Source organism: Nycticebus coucang, chromosome 3 (genome assembly GCF_027406575.1).
Source record: "Nycticebus coucang isolate mNycCou1 chromosome 3, mNycCou1.pri, whole genome shotgun sequence".
In the NCBI taxonomy this organism is placed as follows: domain Eukaryota; kingdom Metazoa; phylum Chordata; class Mammalia; order Primates; family Lorisidae; genus Nycticebus; species Nycticebus coucang.
Window position 1 is genome coordinate 150,827,545 of NC_069782.1, and position 12,848 is coordinate 150,840,392.

The following is a 12,848-nucleotide window of genomic DNA, read 5'->3' on the forward strand; positions in this document are numbered from 1 at the left end:
ATCATCTAACTCTAATAAGATTAGCCCACATCACAAAACCCCAAAGCTATAGATGTTGGCATGGATGCGCAGAGAAGGGAACACTACACTGCTGGTGGGAATGCAAGCTAATACAACCTTTTTGGAAAGAAGTTTGGAGAATACTTAAGGAACTAAAAGTAGACCTACCATTCGATCCTGCAATTCCTTTACTAGGTATATATCCAGATGATCAAAAATCATTTTACAACAAGGACATTTGCACTAGAATGTTTATGGCAACCGGATTCATAATTACCAAGATATGGAAACAGCCCAAGTGCTCATCGACCCATGAATGGATTAACAAATTGTGGTATATGCACACCATGGAATACTATGCAGCCATAAAAGATGGAGACTTCAGGTCTTTTATGTTTACCTGGATAGAGCTGGGACATAATTCTTGTTAGTAAAGTATCTCAAGAATGGAAAAAAATGTATCCAGTGTTCTCAATACTACTATGAAATCAATATATAATCACCTACACATGCATACGAATGGTAAAACATAACTATAGTCCAGAAAGTAGAAGGGAAGAGGAGACAGGAGGGAAGGAAGGAGGATATTTGGAGGGACCTCACCTAATGTGCATGATGCAATGGTACATTTCAAAACTATTAAGAGTATAATTGTGATGGATGTGTTACTTAGTATTACTTAGTTTAATGTAAGCATTTCACATTGTATATCAAATCAGTACACTGAACCCCATAAATGCATCAGTGTACACAGTTATGATTTAATAAAAAAGATAAAAAGAATGAGATTTCTGAAAAGGAAAGATTCAGTGGTTTAGGAAAAGCAAATAGAAAATTATGTCCTTTGCAACCTCATCACACTCATGAAGAAAAAAATTCATCTATTTCTAATTCATCTTCAAACAGTCTCCTTATTACTCCTTATTACATTATTCTAGAATGTAAATTTGCATAAATGTTCTAATTAGCTTTTTTGAATAGGCATTTAGTTTAAAAAAAGAGGCTTAATTTTAGCTATTTATTCAAATCTTATGAAATTAAGAGAATTTGTAAGATTAATTATGGTTATTTAGCTTAGTATTCAATATAATACAATATTTGGTTTCTTTTACCAAATTAAGCTGCTTTTTTCACACTAAAATGAAATCATTGCATTGTTTTCTAATTATAAGTTTGTTGTATTTAAGATTTGCTAAATTTTTTTTACTGTGCCATTTTTATTGCCATTTGATTATTGGAATAGTGCTATATTTTTATTCCTCGTATTTGCTTTAAAAAGCAGATTTTTGTGCATTAAAAAATTTTAGTATTGGCTCGGTGCCTGTGGCTCAAGCGGCTAAGGTGCCACCACATACACCAGAGCTGGCGGGTTTCAATCCAGCCTGGGCCCGCCTAACAACAATGACAACTACAACCAAAAAATGGCTGGGCGTTGTGGTGGGCACCTGTAGTCTCAGCTACTTGGGAGGCTGAGGCAAGAGAATCGCTGAAGCCCAAGAGTTAGAGGTTGCTGTGAGCTGTGGTGCCACAGCACTCTACCCAGGACAACAGCTTGATGCTGTCTCAAAAAAAAATTTTTTTTTAGTACTAATTGAACTTAAGCTCTATCCTTTTTCAGAAAAGAGGCCCAAGATGCAATGTTGAAAAAATTTGGAGGGGTACCTTTTCTTCAGAAAAATTTAAGGGTAATTGGGTCCTGAGGGTTTAAATAGTTGATAATGTAAACTTTTATAACAACAATAACATAAAGATAGTGTGTAGAATCAGAAAGGAAGAGTCCATAAACTTGATTAAAAGAGAAGAATTTTCTTAGACTGTGCATGTTATTCAATATTATAAAATATTATCCTTTGTGCTTATACTTTTAAACTTGGAAATCAATAAAATGTGAAAGGCAAATCATGCCGCAAATGTAGGGAAAAAAAAGTTTCAAATGTATTAAGCCTTTAAATGTAAAGAAAATTCATAGGGGCTAGAAAAATAAATCTAAAGTTAGGGAGATTTTCTACATATGAAATGTAGAGGCATTTAAGGAAAAGATTGGTAGGATATCTCTGTTTGATCAAAGATATCATGAACAGAGTGAAAGGCAAACAACAAACCGGGAAAAGTACTTGTAATAAAAAGGATTTATAGACACTCCTATAAATTAATAAAAGATAAATGAATAACTCAGGAGAAGTATGGGTAAGGAAAATAAGATCTACAAAATACAAATGGATTATAAACATAAAAAACTAATTTGACTCATTAATCAAAGAAAATCGGCTTGGCGCCTGTAGCTGAAGCGGCTAAGGCACCAGTCACATACACCAGAACTGGCGGGTTTGAATCCAGCCTGGGCCTGCCAAACAACAATAACAACTACAACCAAAAAATAGCAGAGCATTATGGCAGGCGCCTGTAGTCCCAGCTACTTGGGAGGCTGAGGCAAGAGAATCACTTAAGCCTAAGAGTTGGAGGTTGCTGTGAGCTGTGAGGCCACAGCACTCTACCCAGGGCAACAGCTTGAGATTCTGTCTCAAAAAAAAAAAAAAGAAAATCATATTTAAACAAGTTATACTCATTCACTAGTTAGGTTGTTAAAAGAGCACTGCATCAGTCAGAGTCCAGTTAGGAAAACACCACACTGGGTATTTCAAACCCAAGGGATTTTTTACCAGAAATTGGTTAGTTACGCACTGGAAGGCTGAAAGAGCACAAAAGAATACTGAAGTAACCCAGAAATTAGAAACTACATGAAGCAACTGTCACTGCTAAGGCTTGAGAGACACCAACCTTGGGCTGTGGAGGGGAAGCTACCGCAGGGCTAGTTATTAGCATCTAAGAGGACTCTGCTAGGCTGGAGGAGGGAGCAGTAGAAGGCCCTGGAAGAGAAGCTCCTATGTGCTCCTGTTGAGGGAGGTTGGTTCTTACCAACAGAAATCAGCAGGAGTGTTTTGTTATTTTTTTCTCTCATCCCCCACTTCCACCTGCCAGTCTCCGCTCAGTACCTCCCATTGCAGAGCAATACACTATCTGGGGTCTAGAAAGTATTGTTTGCAGACTCCCAGCCCCAATGTCATAGAGGCTTTGAAAACTAGAAACTGGATGTATCCATAGGTGCTTGTAAGCAGTTTTGGTGAGGGGTGTTTGATGAGATGGGCTTTTGGCATATGTTGTCTATGGTGAAAGAATAAATGGATTCTATTGTCTGAGAGGACAATTTGCTAAGACCTATAAAAATTTTAAATGTGTGGCTTGGCACCTGTGGCTCAAGTGGCTAAGGCTCTAGCCACATACACCTGAGCTGGTGGGTTCAAATCCAGCCTGGGCCTGCCAAACAACAATGACAGCTGCAACTAAAAAACAGCCAGGTGTTGTGGCAGGTGCTTGTGGTCCCAACTACTTGGGAGGCGGATGAAAGAGACTCGCTTGAGCCCAGGAGTTGGAGGTTGCTGTGAGCGGTGATGCCACAGCACTCTACCCAGGGTGACAGCTTGAGGCTCTGTCTCAAAAAAAAAAAAAAAAAAAATTTAAATGTGAATTGTCTTTGACTCAACAATTTTTTGACAGTCTATGACAAGAAATTTATCCCATAGAAAATTTAGCCCAAGTATGGAGACATTTATATATTATATATAATATATTTATGATGTTTCATTGTGATTATTTTATATAATTTCAAAAACTAGAAATAGCCTAAGTGTCCATCATTAGTGGATTGACTGAATATATTGTGGTATGTCCATTTAATGAAAAACATGATCATAAAAAAAAGAGTTTTACCTATGTGTTACTATGTGATAAAAGCAGTGTTCTATGTGGTCTGAAATATTTTGCAAAATCCAAGAGAGTCATAATGTTGAGCCTAGTAAGATTTTTCATCTACTGCAAACTTATTTAGAGGTAATTTATACAATATTTCCTGTGGTGTTTGTTTTTCTCTTGACAGTTATGAATGCAGGAATGAGGAAGTACTTCCTACAAGCCAATGATCAGCAGGACCTTGTAGAATGGGTAAACGTGCTTAACAAAGCTATAAAAATTACAGTAAGTATTTTTGTATTTTTGAAAATTTTTCAGTGTCTGAAAGTAATCTTTATGTTTTTAAAATATACTTACTGATTGTTCCCCGCTTACCAATACATTTCATACTCCAGCTTTATTTAAAATGCAGCTATTTAGAATGTGACTATATTTTCTTGTGAAATTTCAGTGACTATCAGCCCTTTAATCAATCCATGAATGCCTTTTTAGCGTACCGAATACCTAATAAGGATATATATTACTACTGCTAGTAATGATGTTTCTAGGTGGAAATGAACTTAGTATGTAGGGTTCTACCTTCAGAATATATGTATATATTTTTTTCTTCTGGACTAGTGTGAGACTTCGTGCCATCTACCCAGGTCATAGAAATAGTGTCTAGTGGAGAACTCGTGTCTTCTAAACCATGACTGGGTCTGGTGTCATCAGACAGGGTAGGAATTGAATATAAGAGCAAGAAAGGGGAGATGAAGGCTAGAAATGAGGGGTGGAGATGAGTTCTGAAGAATTGTACAGCCAGATGGTTCTGTCCATGTGCCCTCCAGGAGTCTGTCTCAGGCTCTAAACTTCCTCTCTCAACTGATTTTCCCCCTTGAGTTCCAGGGCTTGATGCCCTCACCCTCCTTTCTACTGCTACAACTTCTTGCTTCCAACCAGGGCTTCTTTTCTTTTTGATTTTCTGACGAACATTAGCATTTATTATTTACATTGTGCCAGGTCTTAGACCGAAGGTTTTATTCAAATTATCTGAGAAAGTAAGGCTTAGAAGGATTGAATAACTTTTGCAGTTTTCATAGCTGATAGGTTACAGAAGTGGGAGCCCAACCCAGTCCAGTTTGCTGGGCTCTAAATCCAGAATTCTGAAGTGTAGTGCCTTACTGCTTCCTGAACAAAGAGCCTTCTCCCTATTCTTTTGTTCCTAAAGCAAAAAACAAACTTTACTCAAAGAGTTTACTGCTGTTGATGACAAGCGAGTAGACAGGTTCTATTCCAATCATACCTTGCCTCACCCTTTCCCCTTCACACATTTGTAGAGAAACATATAGTAGGCGTACCTGGAAAGGGTAGAGAGGGAGTTCCTGTGTGAGGGTTGTGTTGATTGAAGCATGTTTTTACAGAAGTACAGTTAATTTACTGATCCTAAATGACTTATTCTTAAAGAACATTTGTCCTGAAAGTCAGCATATGTTACACACTTGTTCGTTTCCATATAAAAATGAAGGATTCCACTTACTTTCACAGCACAATAAAGAGTTAATACAGCTAAAGCTGCTCTCAGAGTTAAGTCAGATTTTTTTTTGTCTTGTACTAGAACAGCTTGTTACCACGTAGCAGAAAACGCCTACACGCTACTCTGATCTGTACATGAAGCTGAAGTTATTTTAGGTTTCTGCAGTTTCAGGAAAGCAGTTTTTTGAAGTGATTCAGACATACATATTTTTAAAAAGTTTTAGCTGGTCATTTTTACCTCTTTTAGTAAATATTCCCTACTTGGAAAATTTCTTTAAGAAACAATATCTGGTAACTTTACTAGTTTCTTAGTGCTTTAAGAGAAAAAGTGAATGGTCTCAGGTCTTTAACATTTGGGAGTTTCTTGAATTTGTATGTCTAAGATATTAATGATATGAAACAGTCTTATACAGATGGCACTGTAAAGATTTTTAACATGAAGAAGATGTACATTAGGCATTAGACGGTATTTCAAAGTATGGGGTCTTTAAAATAGCTTTTATGGTTCTTGAGGCTTTATTTTACATGTTGAAATTTCAAGTTTTTATGGTAAATCTGTTGCAAATGATTTTCATGTTTTTGTAATTCAAATTTATAAAATATAAATACATATAAGATTGAGAAATCCTTAGCTCATTAATAAAGTGATTATAACTATGTAAAGTGAATATAGAATTGATAGCACTTATTTAAAATCAACTTTAGATAGATACACATTTAACTCATAAGATAGCAATGAAAGAATTTCCTATGCTTGAATAATATACCTTTTATGTTAATTTTATCCTTTAAAAATATTATCAGGTTTAATTATTATACATATACATTTTATACATTTAAGTGCACTAAAGTGTGGAATCTCTAATTTGTTATACTTTCCTATGAAAATTGCTGATGATTTACATGTAGATTATTTGAAAATTTAAAGTTTACATTTTAATATATGTGTAGTTTACGTTTCTATGAAATCATTCCAAATGACATTTTGGTTAACGATGTCATTTAGTGTTCTCCTGAGTACTATGTGACATATATGCTTAAAATTTTTGGAAATCCAAAATTAGGACTTGGAGTTGTATGGTTTCATAGTAGAGGTGCTTAGAGGGTATGGGTAAGGGAATGGTGATTATTTAATTATTTCATGATTATAATATCTAGCCATTTTAATAAACTGTCCTCCCACATAGACTGTCACCTTGTCTGTGACTTTCCTTACTTTCCAAGTCTACGTGGATGCCATTTGAAATTCTTTTCCCATTACAGACGTTTTTTGATTTATGATGGTTTCATGTCCCAATAAACCCATTAGAATTAGAAGTCAAAAATATCGGGCGGCTCCTGTGGCTCAGTGAGTAGGGCGCCGGCCCCATATACCGAGGGTGGCGGGTTCAAACCCAGCCCCGGCCAAACTGCAACAAAAAAATAGCCGGGCGTTGTGGCGGGCGCCTGTAGTCCCAGCTGCTCGGGAGGCTGAGGCAAGAGAATCATGTAAGCCCAAGAGCTGGAGGTTGCTGTGAGCCTTGTGACGCCACGGCACTCTACTGAGGGTGGTACAATGAGACTCTGTCTCTACAAAAAAAAAAAAAAAAAAAAAAGAAGTCAAAAATATCCTAAGTTGAAAATACATTTAATATCCTGATAAACCCATTGTAAAGTTGAAAAATTGTTAAGTTGAGCTATTGTGTGTTAAAAGAAAAAATGTGCCTTCAGCACTGATAAACCCATCATAAAGGTGAACCATTGTAACTGGTACCATCTGTATTTAAAAACAAAAAAAGGAATAAGTGCAATAGTAGAGAGATCAATCTTGAAAGGAATGTCAATGACTAGAGTTTGGAAAATTAAATTTTAAATGATGCTTGCAACTATTTATATTTATAGCAACATAAATATGGTGGTTTCTGGTTCCTTATTGATTAAGAGATATCCAAGATGTATATGTCATATACAGCTTATTCCTAAAAAGAAATCTGCTATTTTTTTATGTATGTGTCTTTTTAAGTTTAAAAATCAATATTTGATTTGTGTCCATAAGTTAGTCTTTTGAAGTTGTGACAGAAACTCCATAAGTTTTGTTTTTATTTGAATGGCAACTGGGAGCAAGTAGAGAATAGGCTGAATGTGTGACTTTGGTTATAGCAAAATAGTCTGTATGCCCCAAAGCTAGGCCTTCTACTTTACACTCACATTCTTCAACCAGCAAGTCAGGGGTAGAGCTCTCAGAAAGGTAATAAGACCCAGGAGGTTGTTGTCTGAACATCATAGGCTTAAGTCTTCAAACTCTTGTCATTATTCTTGATGAACCGAACATCCTTCTCTTTAACTTTTGAGAAGTCTGCAACAATTGCATTTATTTTACTCACAAATACTTTAATCTGTTCTGTTGATGTCTTTATTCTGTAGTCATTTTTAACTTTTAATACTGTTATAATTTCCTACTTTTAGGATCACATGCAAATACCTGCCAGGAATACATTTGTCTCTCTCTTAAAAAAGCAGTCATGTAAGAAAGGATAGAAGTAAAGAGAAAGGGAGGAAAGGCAGTCGACAAAGAAACCAAGCAGACTGATTGTCTGACACTGGCTACCTGCCCAGTGAGGATGCCAAACAGTTGGCCAATTTCAGGGGACAAAGGGGTCCTGAAAGTTTTTATCTTAATGGCTGAATTTAGACTGACTTCTCATTCAGAGTTACCTATAATTCTTAAGAGAGTTGCCTATATATGTGGGTATTTTGCTTGTATTTTTCATGTTCTTAGGGAATAAGATGATTATAATTTAGAAAATTTTTATTGTAAAGTGTAATTCTAATTATTAGATTCTAACTTGGAATTAGGCTCTTTTAGCATTAGATTTTATTATAAGGACAAATTAGAAGCAGTGGGTTTAATAGCATAAGCATGATTTTTAATATACTGTCATTTCTTTCTTTTTTTTTTTTTTTCTCTTTTTGTTTATTTTTTGAGACTTTCTCACTCTGTTGCCCAGGCTAGAGAGCTGTAGCTTCAGCCTAGTTCACAGCAACCTCAAACTCCTGGGCTAAATCGATCCTCCTGCCTCAGCCTTCTGACTACTCGGATTACAGGCACCCACCATGGTGCCTGGATAATTTTTCTATTTTTAGTAGAGATGGGTTCTCACTCCTGCTCAGGCTAGTCTCAAACTCCTGAGCTCAAGGGATCCTCCTGCTTCGGCCTCCCAGAGTGTTAGGTTTACAGGCATGAGTCACCACCCCCGGCCATACAGTCACTCCTGAAAGAAATGTAAAAACCAATATAGGTTTCAGTATATTTTTAAGGTGATATTACAGGTTTGTTTTTTTTTTTTGGGCGGGGGGGAGAATTCCCATGTATGACTAAACTCTCAACTTCTCGAGAGAATACTACTTTTCTTATGGGTCAACCTCTTAGCAGCTCTTCTTATCTAATACAGTTAAATAGATAATTTTCTCTCTGGTTTCAAATTCTCAATGCTGTTTTCTGTTCCCAGGTAACTGAGCCATACTTTCTCTGTCAAAATATTGGAGGCACATGATGCTATTCATTAGAAAATACAATAGACTTCTTTAGCAAGTTGTTCTAGATTATAGTATCCTTTTAATTTTATTTGACTAATTTCTGTCTATTGTTATATTGCCTTTAAAAAGTATAGAATTCACTTCTTTTCCTTTTTTTTTCTCTTTTATTTCTGCCAGTGACTGGCATTGTAGTATGAATATGAATGAGAGGCTAGAGGGTTGGGCCTCAGGGAACCTCTGAAGGGGAACCATCTTAAGGGAGGTAGAGTGGAGAAAGAGAAATTTTAAAAAGCCATCTAAGAGACAAGTCATTTATATCCATAAATTACATTTGTGGATACATCTCCTCCTCATACACATAGACCCTGTTTGGTCAATATTTTGCAAAAAGATCGTTTGTAAATTCTTGTCTGCATTGTATACCTGCTTATCCACAAGCCTGGTGGGAGTGGCGTCATATGAAAAGAGAGGTTTCAGACCAGTGTTTCTCCAACTGTGGTTTATGAAACACCTGCCTCAAAAACACCTGGTGTTCCTGCTGGAAGTGCAGTTTGGGGGGCTTCACTTTAGATTTATTGGATTGGAATTTTGGGGTATAAAGCCTAGGAATCCTACATTTTTAATAATGTTCTTAGGTGATACTTTATGTATTCTAAATTGTGAGAATTCACACTGCTTTGGGATCATACTAACAAATGGTTGAGTCTTTGAAATATAATGAATGGTGTCTTCTGTAGCTCTGCCAGTACCCTGTTAACAGGGATTAGCCATGTGACAGGAAAATTATGTAATTTTAAGATAAATATTTTTATATCACTACCTTTGTGATTGTCAGTAGTATTTGTCATAATGTTTCTGAAAGACTGTAAGATCTCCAAATGCCATTTAAATCACTGGGAAGAGATTAAATCATGCTGAACATCATAATTGATGCTACAAGTATTTTATTATATTTTATTCACAGCCTTGAAATTTATAATTCAAATACAGACTACGTGCTTAACAGTCCATAGATAGAAATAATGATTAGTGGAGTACCTTATTCCCTGATCAGGCCACATAAGAAGGAAAAGCTAAAATACATGCTCCATATTCATGATACCTCTGATTTTGGATTCCATTTTATCTTTTTTTTTTTTTTTGGTGACAGATTCTTATTCTGTTGCCCTGGGTGGAGTGACATGGCATCATACTAACCTGAAACTCTTGGGTTCAAGTGTAGTAGCTTTGTCTTGAAGTCAGGAAAGATTGACTATGCCACAATCCCTGTCCTTGAGACCTGTGTAGGAACTGAGGAAAGGGATGATAACAAACTGTAAGTCAGTGTTAAGTTCTCTAATAAGCAGAGTATGGGGTGGGTTGCTTGACTTGGAAGGGTTACATAAACTTGGGTAATGTTGCCTAATACCTCTAAGCCTCTATTTTTTTTACCTTTCAGATGGGTATACTGTACCTATGCATATGGTTGACAGGGAGAGTAAATGAGAAACTGTATGAAATAGTACCTTCCTGCAGAAGTGCTCAGGGAGTGATGACTGTCTTATAAAGTATTTCTTTAACACAAAAATTAAGTGTGAGAACTTAGAGTACATACATATGCACTGTAAATAATTTCATATGGATTTGTCAGTTACTTATAAATGGACAATTAATTAGAAATTCTGTGATAAAAGAAGATCACATATATAATGCTGGTTGCAAAATGATTAATTTGATTTATTATTTCAGGTACCAAAGCAGTCAGACTCACAACCTAATTCTGATAACCTGAGTCGCCAAGGTGATTGTGGGAAGAAGCAAGTGTCTTACAGAACTGATATTGTTGGAGGTGTACCCATCATTACTCCAACTCAGGTAGTAAATTAATTCTTGTGTTGTGTGAGGGTCTAATTGATTTTTGTTTTATTAGCAAAACTAAAACAATATATCAACTAAATAAATATACAAGTATTAAAAAACTTTTATTTCAAAAGTATGTATTGTGTTGGGCGGCGCCTGTGGCTCAAGGAGTAGGGCGCCGGTCCCATATGCTGGAGGTGGCGGGTTCAAACCTAGCCCTGGCCAAAAACCAAAAAAAAAAAACAAAAGTATGTATTGTGAAAAATATGGAGATCGGAGATAAACAACACTGTTGTGCATGATTTCTCTGAGCCTTTCTTCTATATACTCTTCCCCTCAGAAATGGAAATAGGAATTATATATTAGACTTATAAACAGATTTTTTTATTTGCATCCTGAACATTTTCTAAGTTATTAGAAGTTCTTATATATCATTTTTAATGACCACATAATAGTTCTTCCATGGATTTACAATAATTTACGAATCCTTTGTTGTGGACAAATCGAGTTCTTTTTTATTTTATAGACAATGGTATGATGAATGTTCTTGTAGCTTATAGAGTTGTAGATGATATTTTTAAAGAAAAAATTTGTAAAAATAAAATTGCTGAGTCAGAGTTTTCAAATATATATATATATATACTTTTTTTAAACCGTTTTTTTTTTTAAGAACCTGGCCTAGGTAAGCCAAACAGAGGACTGGAATTTTGACTTAATTCTATCCCCAAAGTACAGATATACTAAATTAAGTCTTCATTTGGTTATTAGGAAAAAATGTATAAACAATTTTTGATAAAATTAAAACTTTGGGGGAGTGGGGAAAAAAATTAAAGAAAACTTTTGTATAAATTTAAATGTCTTGTATTGCTATTAAGTGAATGAGTTTGTAGTGTAAATTGAATTACTAGTAGTTGAGAAACCAAGAATTTTAAAATAGTTAATCAATATTGCTAATCTAGGATGTTTTTATTACATATGTGCCTTTTAAGCTTAAAAAAATTTAACGTTATATAAATCTTTTAAATCAAATTGTGTTATATACCATATTTTCAGATCTTTGCAAGGGGAGGGTGATTAATGGAAAGAGAACTCTTACAACATTAATTAATTAACCATTGAGCACTTTCTTTATGTTCTACAGAGGGTGTGTGTTAATGAACAAAAATTTCTGCTCTAGTGAGAGCTTACATTTTTCACCAAAGTTGGATTAAATATAAGCTAGGGGTGTGTATGTGTATTTCCTTTTTCCTAAAGTAATGATTTTAATCTATTAAATTTTCATTAATTTGTGACTAGACTAAGCTGCTTTCACCTGTATTATGACTTGTGTTGACTCTTTAGTTTGTATTCATGGCTGTCTTAATTTTGTATAGAATTAAAATTTTGTTGTATTTTAATATTGGTGTAGATGTTTTGGTGGATTCTATGATAGGTGCTATTAAAAAGATCCCAAAGAATTCTATTGCTTTATTATTTTGTAATATGGTTTTAAATTTTGTAAAGCAATATTTACTTATCATTCAAGCATTTACACAATAAGGTAATAAGAAAATTAAGTAAATCTCATTTGCATGATTAATTTATTCAGTAAATATTGGGTAAAACAATGAGTTAAGTGCTTAGATTACAAAGTTAAGTACATAATTCAGGGTATGTGTGAGGCTTATGACTTACTTTTTCTCTTGAAATTTAGAAATTTCTAAAAATACACTCTGAGCTTATTTGTGAGATTCTAGTTTATCAAATGCTGTAAGTAAACAGGACACCAGTGCTTTGAGGAACAGGAAAATCTTGGTACCAGTATTTAAAAAAAAAAAAAAAACACTGGAGGCTCAGCACCTGTGGCTCAAGCGGTTAAGGTGCCAGCCACATACACCTGAGCTGGCGTGTTCGAATGCAGCCCGGGCCCACCAAACAACAATGATGGCTGCAACCAAAAAATAGCCAGCCATTGTGGCGGGTGCCTGTAGTCCCAGCTACATGGGAGGCGGAGATAGGAGACTTGCTTGAGCCCAGGAGTTGGAGGTTGTTGTGAGCTATGATGCCACGGCATTCTACCCAGGGCAACAGCTTGAGGCTCTGTCTCAAAAAAAAGAACAACAAAACACTGGACTTTGGCTTGGCGCCCATAACACAGTGGTTCCGGTGCCAACCACATACACCGGAACCACCTCGTGGTGAGTTCAAACCCGACCTGGGCCAACTAAACAACTGCAACAACAACAACAAAAATA

The 12,848-nt window shown here is 35.6% G+C and overlaps 1 protein-coding gene across 6 annotated transcripts in view; it reads left to right on the forward strand.

Annotated features, from left to right (window-relative positions):
• The window catches only part of PLEKHA1 (pleckstrin homology domain containing A1), a 79,027-nt gene that overhangs the window by 44,763 nt on the left and 21,416 nt on the right, over window positions 1-12,848 (forward strand). For all 6 annotated transcript variants that reach the window (XM_053585147.1, XM_053585150.1, XM_053585148.1 and 3 more), the window contains 2 exons: window positions 3,935-4,032; window positions 10,504-10,629. In XM_053585147.1, coding sequence (XP_053441122.1) covers window positions 3,935-4,032; window positions 10,504-10,629 — 224 coding nt within the window. The remainder of the gene's footprint in view (window positions 1-3,934; window positions 4,033-10,503; window positions 10,630-12,848) is intronic.